Source organism: Xiphias gladius, chromosome 7, assembly GCF_016859285.1.
Source record: "Xiphias gladius isolate SHS-SW01 ecotype Sanya breed wild chromosome 7, ASM1685928v1, whole genome shotgun sequence".
Classification (NCBI taxonomy): domain Eukaryota; kingdom Metazoa; phylum Chordata; class Actinopteri; order Istiophoriformes; family Xiphiidae; genus Xiphias; species Xiphias gladius.
This window is the reverse complement of record NC_053406.1, coordinates 11152470-11164205: the sequence shown is the minus strand read 5'-3', so window position 1 is coordinate 11164205 and position 11736 is coordinate 11152470. Positions and strand designations below refer to the sequence as shown.

The 11736-nt window shown below is 41.0% G+C and overlaps 3 protein-coding genes across 7 annotated transcripts; 1 reads left to right on the top strand and 2 right to left on the bottom strand.

Moving 5' to 3' along the window:
• Positions 1-675: 675 nt before the first annotated feature.
• Positions 676-3481, bottom strand: mrpl44 (mitochondrial ribosomal protein L44). Its single transcript, XM_040131756.1, has 4 exons — positions 3290-3481; positions 2229-2697; positions 1917-2095; positions 676-1661 (listed from the first exon to the last, which is right to left on the bottom strand). Exons 1-4 carry the CDS (start codon positions 3463-3465, stop codon positions 1487-1489), a joined length of 999 nt encoding a protein of 332 aa, XP_039987690.1. The 5' UTR covers positions 3466-3481; the 3' UTR covers positions 676-1486.
• dnaaf1 (dynein axonemal assembly factor 1) lies at positions 2022-5758 on the top strand. 3 transcript variants are annotated; one of them, XM_040131755.1, is made up of 3 exons: positions 2022-2119; positions 3745-4689; positions 4795-5758. In XM_040131755.1, exons 2-3 carry the CDS (start codon positions 3762-3764, stop codon positions 5679-5681), a joined length of 1815 nt encoding a protein of 604 aa, XP_039987689.1. In that variant the 5' UTR covers positions 2022-2119; positions 3745-3761; the 3' UTR covers positions 5682-5758. The 3 variants fall into 3 exon arrangements, with proteins under 3 accessions (XP_039987689.1, XP_039987688.1, XP_039987687.1); XM_040131754.1 differs by having other exon boundaries at positions 3745-4698; XM_040131753.1 differs by lacking the exon at positions 2022-2119 and having other exon boundaries at positions 3735-4698.
• A 450-nt stretch (positions 5759-6208) lies between these two features.
• Positions 6209-11658, bottom strand: mffa (mitochondrial fission factor a). Of its 3 annotated transcripts, XM_040131044.1 has the most exons (8): positions 11435-11658; positions 10711-10928; positions 10145-10314; positions 9928-10019; positions 8417-8581; positions 7171-7227; positions 6902-6986; positions 6209-6803 (listed from the first exon to the last, which is right to left on the bottom strand). In XM_040131044.1, the coding sequence occupies exons 2-8, from the start codon at positions 10922-10924 to the stop codon at positions 6672-6674; spliced, it is 915 nt and encodes a 304-aa protein (XP_039986978.1). In that variant the 5' UTR covers positions 10925-10928; positions 11435-11658; the 3' UTR covers positions 6209-6671. The 3 variants fall into 3 exon arrangements, with proteins under 3 accessions (XP_039986978.1, XP_039986979.1, XP_039986980.1); XM_040131045.1 differs by lacking the exon at positions 8417-8581; XM_040131046.1 differs by lacking the exons at positions 7171-7227; positions 8417-8581.
• Positions 11659-11736: the final 78 nt, after the last annotated feature.

Sequence of the window (11736 nt, the reverse complement as noted above, 5' to 3'; positions counted from 1 at the left end):
GCAGACTAAACCACTTCTTTTTTGGGTCAGATCTAAATATGCGAATCTTTTTTTAAATTACGTTCCAATATGTTTTTTTATTATTATTATTATTTTTTTTTTTTACACATTTTGTTAGAGATAGGTTTGTTACGCTAATTATATCTATGGCAATATTATTGTAACGTAGTAGTCGTACATGATATTGCTCCTATGATGTATATGTACTGCGTAGTACACAGTTTTGACCGGCGTCGATAACGAATATTAATCAATATTCTTGCAATTACCAACTCTCTCTGTTATTTTACCAGTAATTATTGGATTTGATCAAATGAAAACATTACTGTGGACAGAGCGCACGAGGTGATTTATCCGCGGAATTTCCCGTGTAAGAGCGGATACCGAGGGTTAGTAAAGGGCGCGAACTATCTTGTCTCTAACATGCTCTTTGGTTGTACTCCTGACAGTCCACAGCTACCAGTCTTTCTTTAAAACACCAGCGGCACTATGCGGATTAGCATTGTCACTGCAACACTATGCAGGTGTGGGGTGCTGAAGGTTTTAATGTATTGCGGCAATTTATTTTAAGAAACATCACAAAACAAAACATGTAATGAGTACTAATGGTGAAACCGTGCACATGAAAAGCCATTGGATTAGTCAGTTAAGTCATTATTTTTCTTTTGCCTTAAAAGGATAATGGCTAATCAGGTTATCCTCTGCAGAAATCCAGTTCAAAGAAAAATCCTGTTGACACACACTCTCTGATCTAAACTTTAATAGGTTCAGGAGGGTGAATGAAAATGAAATTCTTCAGGAACAACCTACAGATAAAACGTAAGTAGGGCGAATGTGTAGTTATCTATATCCACATATTAATTCCCCATAAAAGAACAAACAGTACGAAAATAAGGAAGAAAAAGTCACAATCAAAAGAAACATGCATGAACAAATTTATGATGTACACATACTTATTACTTTTTATTACAGATGACCAATGCATTATAATAGAATACCAAGGAAACCAAATGGCAATGGCATTATTTACAAGGACAACCAGATCTCAGGGCTATTTTGTGTGATGGACTGCTGAGCCTACAGGTTATTAGCCAGAGCAAGCTGCAAGACCAGTGGGCAGAAATCTTGATTATGTACAACTGACCCAAATATGCTTAGATTAGATTATGGTCCAATTCAGTGGAAACCTGGATCTTACACCATAGTCACACTTTTTATTAGGACAGCAAGGCTTATTTTGCTCTCCTCTGTCTGGGGTACCCGAGAGACTCAATCCTGACAAGTGCATTGTTGGACTGATGTTTAACAAGGTAGATGGCGACCTTATTTTCCTTTACTTTCTCCTTACAATCCGTACTAGGTCTGTAGTCCTCAAACAAGATGTACTGTATTGCAAATGATCTATTAAGTAGATTCAAGCCACTTTTCCTGTTCAACTACACCCTTTGAAATGATTTTCTGCTGTAGCACAAGAGGTGTTACTTCATTAATTGCTGCTGATTGACTGAATTAAAGGCTGCTGATGCTGCTGTTGTGGAGAGAAGTCAAACGGTCTGCGGTTCTCATTGTAGCCGTAGAGTTTCCGGAGGGCCACACGAGCTGCCTCCTCCTCAGCCGCTACAGGTGTCTCTCCTGGACCCTGAGCCAGAAGCTTCTTATCACTGAATCAACACACAGGTGAGCAGACAGAAAAAAAAAAAGTAACATAGGTAGATTATACACAAAAGACTGTTAACCATCAAGACTGCTATAAATGATCTGCATCTCACTAAAACCTCAAAAGTGTAACTTGTAATGTAACTTGATTTTTAGGACATGTCAGCTATAACTCATCTTTTTTTTTTTTTTTAAATCAATCTAACAATCTTCATTTATGACTGTACTTTGGATTACAGCATCCATAACAGCACACATACCTGTACAAGCCGACAAAGTATAGTGGCAGGACGGTGCTGGCTCCAGCAGACCTGATAAGGCGAGGCTCTGGCAGAGGGACATTCCTCTTGGTAAGCTCCTCCACCAGTAGTCCCATGGGGTTGACCACTGTCCACATATCAAACAGGTCCTTTCCTATCAGCTGAGTGATCAGGAAATCCTACGGCGAGATAAGAAGGTGGAGGTGAGTGAGTTTAAGAAGAAAAATGTCATACTATGTTGCTGTGGAGACAATAGAACCAGTCCTCATCCAGACATTGAGAGTTCATGATACTGTACACTAAGCCTCTTACCCTTAAGAAGAATCCTGCTCGCTCTTCTCCACTGCTCTCCTGTAGAGCTCCAATCACTGCCATGAATGTAGCATGGAGCACATCATCAGGAACAGGGAATTCTGCGCTCATGGTCAGGTCTTCAATGCCGAGATTTCTTGCTACATAGGCCACAACTGCTGAACTAGTGAGGTGTCCTATGATACTCTCCACCCCCTCGCTCGGCAGGCTCGGGAAACTGTGCCTGCACCAGTCGGTCAGGAAGCTTCTGGTGAAACCGGCTCCCTTTGTACTCAGCTTAATATTATCTTTCAGAACAAGAGCCGTGGTCTCAGAGTCCACGCCTAAATCCTGTCTCCTCTCCTGCTCCGCCTGCAGGTAACAGGGATTGATGAAGGCTGTTTTCAGTAGCTCCGGGGAGAAGTTCTCATGGAGGCGGGTGCTGAAAGCCTGAACCTCAGCATGGTAATCCCACTGAGGCTGTTGAGAGCTGAAAGAAAGTCAAACATGGAGTTAACCGACTTCCTCTGTAGAAACTTTCCAAACAGGGTCTTATATACTTGAAAAAAAATGGTGATTACTTCTGAGTGTTGCTGTTGGGGTTATGCAAAAAACAACCCTGTTTAGTAGTGTGTTTGAGCTGATACAGACATTCTTACTTACTGCTGACTAGAGATAATACTTTTTGTTCCAGCAGGAAAAGGCGTCTTTGAGGTTTATGAACAAAACTTTACGGTTCAAATGGTATCATCGCTACAAAATCCTTAAATATAAAATGACGATAAAATGAGAACTATAAATCGGGGCTAGAGGGGGCCCCAGATTTTCCTCCACCTGTGCAAAGGAGTCATGATTGCTACGTACGCCCCTGGCTTCACTTTAAAACTGTGGAAATACTAACAACCCACACGCTGCTAAACAAGTCTGCAGTGAAAACGTGTGTAATGCAACTATACTGTTGTCTGTCTCAATCCTTTTCAGACGGCTATTATGAATAAACACACACTGTCAAATGTAAAGACGCATCAATGGCCTTGAAATGCTCTCTAGTGAACTCTTGTGTTAGTTAACGTTAGCCTTACCGTGGCTTCGGTGGCGGCGGTCCCTCAAGCTTTAACTTCTTTGCCATGAGGTATGTGTACGCTTTCATCCATCGCTTCTTCTCTCTAACCTGTGATAACGATATATTTCTGCAAACACGCTGACAATGAATTCCTAATGTTAACGCACCACGATTGAGTATGTACCCTGACGCCATGTCGATTCACTGACAGCGGAATGCAACAGCTAAAAGTGTCCGACACGGAACAAGAAACAATATCCGGCCAGCATCCGGTCCTAACGTAATGACCAAGCGTTACCATGGAAACATACACAAACGTTAACTAACGTTAGCTAAAAAAGCGGACTGTTGAGTATAATCTACCTTAGACAACAACAAAAAACTGCCATTAAACATATCCATAACAGGTAGAGATCAATTTAGTTTCTTTTGCTTGCAAATTATATCTTTTTTTTTTTTTGGCGATGTCCACAGCTGAATTCCAAGAGACAATGGGAGATAAAGAGGAATCTCAAGTGGAAGGTGGAGATGTCGGAAGAACCTCTGTTAAAAATGGAGTTGATGCCGTGTTAAAGGATGGAGCTCAAGACAACGAGGGAAATGACAAAAAAATGCAAATCCCTCTTCAAGAGAAAACGGAAAAACAGTTAGGGCCACGGATGACCAAGAAATTCCTGAAAGACCACTGTAAGCAGAACAAACTTTACTCAACACCTTGCCTGAATGACACATTGTTTCTGCATTTCAAAGGTTTCTCCACCATTGAGAACTTAGAGGAGTACACAGGACTGAAGTGTCTCTGGCTGGAAAGCAATGGGCTTCAACGCATTGAAAACCTGGATGCCCTGACTGATCTGCGCTGCTTGTTCCTTCAGCAGAACCTCATATACAAGCTGGAAAACCTTGAACAGCTGAAAAAACTCTGCACTTTGAATGTCTCCAACAACTATATCCGCACCATAGAGAACATCTCCTGCCTTCCTGATCTGAGCACTCTGCAGATTGCCCATAACAAGTTGGAAACTGTGAGGGACATAGAGCACCTGAGTAAGTGTCTGGCGATCAGTGTGCTGGATGTGTCTCACAACCTGTTAAATGACCCTGAGATCCTTGCTGTACTTGAGGCGATGCCGGAACTGCGAGTGTTAAATCTAATGGGAAATGAGGTGGTGAAAAAAATCCCAAACTACAGGAAGACAATGATTGTGCACCTCAAACAGCTCACCTTTCTTGACGATCGTCCTGTGTTTCCAAAAGACAGGGCATGTGCAGAGGCATGGGCAGTGGGAGGGCGGGAAGGGGAGTGCAAAGAGAGGGAGCAATGGGAAACACGAGAGAGGAGGAAAATTCAGGACAGCTTGGATGGCATGGCAATGATTCGGAAAAAAGCTCAGGACAGACGGCGCCTACGAGAGCTAGGTGAGAAAGGTGGACAAAGTTTTCAATATTTGCAATGCACAAACAGATATAGCGTAAATGTGGATTTGCATTATTAAAAAACGTTGTCTATCTGTTTCATTCCAGGGGAGACTGAGGTATTCACCACTCCTCGTGAGGAACACGACACCCAGATTTTGACTTCCTCACAAGAGGAGAAGATACAAGCCTTTGTGCAGGACAGCCTGGATGCCCATGAAGAGTTCTTGCAGAGTCAAGCAACAAATGAATCCAAGACAAAACATGAAGACATAGAAGTAGAGCAGCCAAGTGAAGGGTTGCAGAGAGAGCAATTGGAGAAAGATGACCAGGACCAATCACAGATGAAGCAGCCTGTGAGACAAGAGGGGGTGAATCCAGAGCAGTCAGCACAAAAGCAAGAAAGTATTGCAGCGAAGATGTTAGAGCCAGATAAAGTAGATTATAAACAAAATCAGTCATGTGTAATCCAGCTCACGAGAAATGAAGCAGAGAGAGAGCAGGCAAACATGAGTGAACAGCATGAGAACAAACAGCCTCCCCTGGTCAGGGCAGCTCCTCCTGAAGCAGATGAGGTTGTACCAACATATGGCCCTGGACCCTTGGTTACAGAGCTGGAGGATGTGAAGCAGCTGGAAACCATTCACCTCCCACTGCATCGCTCACTGCATATTGATGACCTGCCTGATCTAGAGGATGTGGATACAGAAGACTTCACTGCAATGTACTTTTCTCAGCAGGTGTTCAAACCAAAAATAGAAGTCATATCCGGAGGCAGTGATGAGGTTCAGCCAACTGGAAACCAGAGTGAGACCATCCCCACTTTAAGTCCAGACAAAAGTTCATTGTTCACCGAAGTCTCTTACAATTCTTCATCACTGGTGTATCCAGGGGATTGGGATGACCTTGAGCCACTGATACTTGAACCAGTGGAAAAGTCAAAGACAAACCAAACCTCCTCTCCACCACGCAGCCTGATCGAGGAGCTGGAATGATACACAGTCTAACAGGACATGGCTTCAAATTAAATGGTTTAATGCTGACAGACAATGCACTGGTCATATGAGAGTTATAGTCGTTATAATGTGTGTGTGTGTATCTATATATATATCTATATCTATATATCTATATCTATATCTATATGTATATCTTTCTCTCTATATATATAGAGAGATATCTATATATCTATATATCTATATAGCTTTATACCTTCGTATTAAGGCAACATAAATGTTAATGACTATATTCTAAAAAAAAAAATTCAATAAAAATACACTAGCTACAATTACTTTGTGTTAGTGGTCATCTGAAGAAAGAAATTAAAATCTACAGTAACATTTATTTAAAAAAAAAAAAAATCAAACATCCGCATTAGGCAGAAGTTATGAAAAAAAAATTAAATTTCAGATAATATGAGGCTAATGTTAAAGCAATATGTTCCTTTTTCACATAAATGCGAATTTAAAGGTTATTTTTGAATTTCACATAATGCTTCAATGAAAGTACAGGATGACATGGCATGTTTATGGTTTTAATACATTTTATTACATTTCCCAGTACAAGTCTCACATTACTCTCTCCACATTAAATAATCAACATGTTACATCTCCACATTGCAGTTCCAATTTCCTATTTTGGTAAACTATGCTGTACTGTAGCTCTGGATAAGTTCTTTCCAAAGCTCTGAGTGATATGAACAAATATTTACAACAAATCATGCTTAGCATTGAACAAGAAGATCTAAAATAAAAACAAAACATGAGAAAACAGAATAGACAGAATGAGAGAAGAGTAAAAAAATAAAACTGTATATGCATTACATAAACAAAATCAAAATATCAGCTCTGTGTGCAACAGGCCTTGTACACATGTGTCAAGGTCTTCCTCACACAGGGCCTGAGTGCAGTGAGCAGCTAACATTTGACACATAGAATATGAGATGGTACTTTCTCCTGTCAAGGTGACGGCAAAAATAAAGGCCAGCTCTAACGTCGCAACCATACCCAAGTGTTGATTAGCCAAAAAGCTACAGTGACCGAGTAAAGGATCATCTCTCGCTTTGCTCGCTCCTTGTTTTCCTCTTCCAAATGTTGGAGTCTCCGGTTTAACTTGATGAGCTAGGAATAAATCAGAAAAAATGTCTTGTCAGTCACAGGGGTTCCCCGATTAGCTTTCGTGTTACAAGATGGAGATAATTTATTTATCAAGAACTAACCTGACGTCGAAGTGTTGTTGCATCAACCACAGTCATATCATCAGGCCCCCCATCCAGTGTGGGTTCATATGTTGATAATGCAAGCCTTGAGAAGAGAACAGACTTTTAAAAAAAAAATTTTTCAGTTTTTTTTTTTTTTTCAATTTTGTCCTATAGATTATTTTGATACCAGGATTTGGTCTTATATCTTGACCCGAAATGACAATGTAAGATAAGAAAGGATGAGGAAAATGAAAAGGGAACAGAATGAAGATGCCAGGTGAGGTTACCTGGATTCATGCAGGGGGTTGGAGCTTGAAGCAGACCCCCCTCGCAGAGATGGTTTGCTGAAGAGGTGGGGAAAGACAGGATTGGGAGAAGGGAAAATAAGAGAAATAGAGAAACACACATGGTACAGTGTTGCATACATGCAGACACAACTTGCATGTCTTTGGCATATCTACAATTCTTATGTTGTCCTGGAAACCAACAGTCTAATCTATTTTGTGACACCGGTGCTGTTACATGAGATTTTTTCTCATTATCCTTCTACAGGTTACAAAAAATTCTCAAGCTTTGGTTTTAAGAAATCTTCCTCCGAACAAATGTGAGGCTTAGAATGCGGTGAAATGTTCTGTAAATCACATTTCTGAAGTGTGCAGAAGGTATGAATACACATCTGTGAGTAACGTTTAGAAGATTTTTCATTTCTGCTTTCACCTATCCCAATTCTCACGACGGCAAACGGTCAAAAAAATCAAAACCTGTTGCAAAACTCAGAGGAATTTGTGAGCTCAAATAGGTATATGATTATTTTAAGGTTCTTTTTGCTCAGTAATAATGTCATATGCTCTGCACACTCACTTGGTTTATTTTCCACTGTTTTGTTTGTTTACAGCTTCTTCTGACCCATGAGCACTTGTGAGGATCTGAGCAAACATGTAACTTAAAGGAGTAATACGTTCTCTGTGCTAGTTCACTTTATATGGACCTCTTTTTGGTACAGCATCACAGCATCTTTGTTGTTTCTGATGATGATAAAACAAACAAATTTCCTAAAGGGGATCATTAACTTTCCTCCAACATTAAATCTAAATTATAAGTCCTTGACAAATCCTAGCATACTTAAACTAGTTTGTAACTAGGAGACACTTCAGTCCTTCAGTAGTGATTGTTAGTGTGGAATATGTTTACCAATAATGGCCTGAACCAAAGCCATGGATTAGAAAGATGGAAAAATAAAATGTAGCTAAATTTTCTTTGATTAATACATGCTGTATTAATATTGTTACTGAAAGTTAGAAAGGGTCACATAATGTGTGACCATCCCACACAAACACTCCCAAGCTTCCAACATAATAAAGGGCCAAACAGCATTTCAGAAACACCACATGAAACCCCCCCCTCCTTTTCCTGAACACAGGGTGCTTAAGAGTCTTATTGCAACAGTCTGCATTGCCTTCTCTGACCATTATCTAGTAGGCCAAATGTTGTCCTTTTTTTAGGCAAAAAATGACCAGATGATTGGGAGGTCACCTGCGAGGGTTCTCATCCAAGACCTCCAGGACCTGCTGGTAGGCCCGACGTGTAGTGGACTGGATGAAAGCTATAACACCGCTAGCGCTGTACAGGTTGTGTTCTTCCTCAGTCACGGTGAGAGGGGGGCAAGGGTGGACAGTAGCTGGGGGGGACGGGGTCGCACTGCTCAGTGCCCACCATTAAGAGCAGCCAATTGAGAGGAAAAAGGGAAGAAAAAGACAAAAGAGGAAAGATGGGAAGGAAGGAGGAGAGGGAGAGAAATAAGGAAAAGAAACTGTCCTCAACTTCACTGACTTTGTAAAAACTGCAACCGAGTGAAAGTAAATAAAAGTTATGTTGCAATAATAGCTAGAGATTTAACCTGCCAACCATTAACAGTGCTTTACTAACATAAAATACACCCAACAAAAAACAGAAATGGAAAAGGAGATGTGAGCTAAAGGTATTGGCAAATGATTCCAATTTGCAATTTGCTTCCAAAAATTCCAAGTTTTGAGGAAAGGGATCGAGACATGAACAGGCTTGTTTACCCCGGAATTATATAATTTTTAGTTCGGGCAAATACCAAGTCCCAATCCGATATTTTTTAAAATGTTTTACCTAAACAGAGCACACATAGTGTAAAGTAAGCCTGTGTTCAGCAGGTAAAGCTATTCCAGGTATGTTTGACATCTGAACAGCTTTGTATTAAAAACATTAAAAATGCATAACATGCATTAGTATTCCTTTAATGGTTTTCCGTTGTGTTTTGTGTCCTCCAGTGTTTCTGAGAGGGGAGTGTGGTATTTAAAGTACCAGTGTGTAGGATTTAAGGGGATCTATTGTCAGAAATGGAATACAATATTCATAACTATGTTTTCATTTGTGTATAATCACCTGAAACTAAGAATCGTTGTGTTTTCATTAGCTTAGAATGAGCCCATCGTTATCTACATAGGTAGTGGTCATGTTGCAACGCCATGTTTCCACAGTAGCCCAGAATGCACAAACCAAACAGTGGCTCTAAAGAGGGCCTTTCGTGTTTTTATGTTACCCGAAGGCCACGGTAGGTTCTCCTACATATACCTACAGGGGTATTCAGTTGGTTGCAATACGCATCCTCACCACGAGATGCCACTAAATTCTACACACTGATCCTTTAAGTGTGTTTACACACTAGCAATATTTCTTAATTCTTTTACACTAATCTTGAATCCTTTAGAACATTATCAAACCTGAAAATGATCAAATCAAAAGCGATGAGTATATATCAATTATTTAAAATTATTATTTAAGGAATTTGTGTCAGTGACAAAAACAGCTGAAGTCCACATTTACACTGAAAGTAGCAAAATGTCTCACAACAAACAGCTTACAATGCCAGTAACAACAGACAACTGGCTACGTCACACAGACAAAGGGACAGAGCATAGAACCAAAAAAAAGATGCAACATGCTAGTGCATGCATGTGGGACATAAGATGGAGTCAGCACCAGGCTAATGATTATATATCCAGGGCAATACTCACGCGGAATCATTTCTCATCAGCTGACTGTTATGACGTACGGCTGCATTCTCACTGGCTGAGCGTTCTCGCCGCACTCGTCCCTGGTGCCGCAACTAAAGGGCCAATTGACAACTGATTTAGTCGGGCTATGGTTTACTGTAAGGAAATTACTGAAGTAAATGAATGGATTTTATGTAGCATCCGTAGTAACAGACAATTTGCTGTTGTTATCACTTACCACCTCCTCAGTGTCTGGAGCCACCCGCTGCTCCTCTTCCAGGAAGTCCAGGGGCCGCTCATTGAGGGTTAGGACTCTGGGTGGGGTCTTCAGTGACAGGGTTTCTAGTGGTGTTGACTGGATTAGGTCCAGGTCTCTGGGTCTGGAGAACTGGGGGTCATTACTGTCTCCTGCAGGAGGCAGGAGGGAACTGGGTTTAGAATGAGAAACTGGTTCATTCTCTGTTTCACTCAATTTAATCAACATGCTGTGATTTGAAAGCTAAAGTTTGAATAACACCTTCTAGCAGTTTTCACACCAGTGTGCCTTTAGAGTTTGTTTTTCTTTTTTGTTTCTTTTCCAGCATTAGTATCAGACATGATACTAATGCTGGTCAGTAAATGGGTCCCTAGGAGCAAGATGGACAAAGTCCTGAACCACTGATAGAGGGATATCTAGTAATTGTCAATGGCTGTAACAAAGCCAAATGAAAGCTAGACTACAGTCAACTGACAGGCACCAATGATGTGCGGAATTTGTGTGTAATAAAAGACTCTGCCGAGAACATTGTTTTACAGTATACCAACCTGCAATCACAATTCTCTCTGGGACTTGCATTATGACACTGCGGGGGACCTCCTGAGATCCGACATTAGGGTCCTCGTGGACTTGAGGGGCCACTTTGAGCATCTCAGGGATGCGCATTCTCTGGCTGATCCCCTCAGTGTACTCCAGCTCATACTGGATACGGTTCATCTCCGCCATCTCTGCCGTGGGGGAGGGGAATGCTGCTCCGTTCATTTGGCTGAGTAGAATAATTTGTTCGGCAACACAGAGCTAATTCTTAGCCACAACATAGTCACAATGGGCAGAAAACAATCCAACATGAGAGATCCCTGTGTTCCAATCGTTTAATTTTCGCTCCTGTTTAACTTGCTGTTCGGCATATCAACTTAAACTGCAGCAACTACACATAGATCACAAGACAATGATCTCCTCCGATAATACTGGTGCAGCTGATGAGCTGCAGGAGTTAGAAATGGAAAACAAATCATATGACAAAATCATATGATGATAGCTTAGTGTCTTCTGACAGAGGGACACAAAGGGAGGCTACATGAACCAGTTTGGCAGCAGTCTTACAGGTTATGCATTTTCCTCAACATGAATGCTGACAGCAATAATGGTGCTACTGACCAGTTCTGTGTTTCAAAGAAATGTCAGAATATCTAACATAATCCTGAAACTAAGATTAGTTAGGACAACACATTAGCGCCATTTCAAGCTAAAGCTTTAGCTTCGGTTTCTTACCGTGTGGTTTGTTGCTGGGGCTAGCTAAAACTCCGAATAATTTACTTATCGAATCCTAAAGGGAATAAAAACTTCTAAAAATAGACCGACTGACACGGTTAAGTGTAAGTATTACAGACGATGTAGCTGTCAAGCATCGCCTTCTGTTGATATTAGAGAGGTGGCTCCTCTCTTCTTCCCCTGTCCGTATTCCAAACAGGAAGTTCCGAGCCTTAGGAGGAAGCTACGTCAGTAGCACCAAGCGCTGAAATTAAAAGCAGAAATATTAGAGGTGGATGTTTCATCTGGTCCAAGTTTACTTA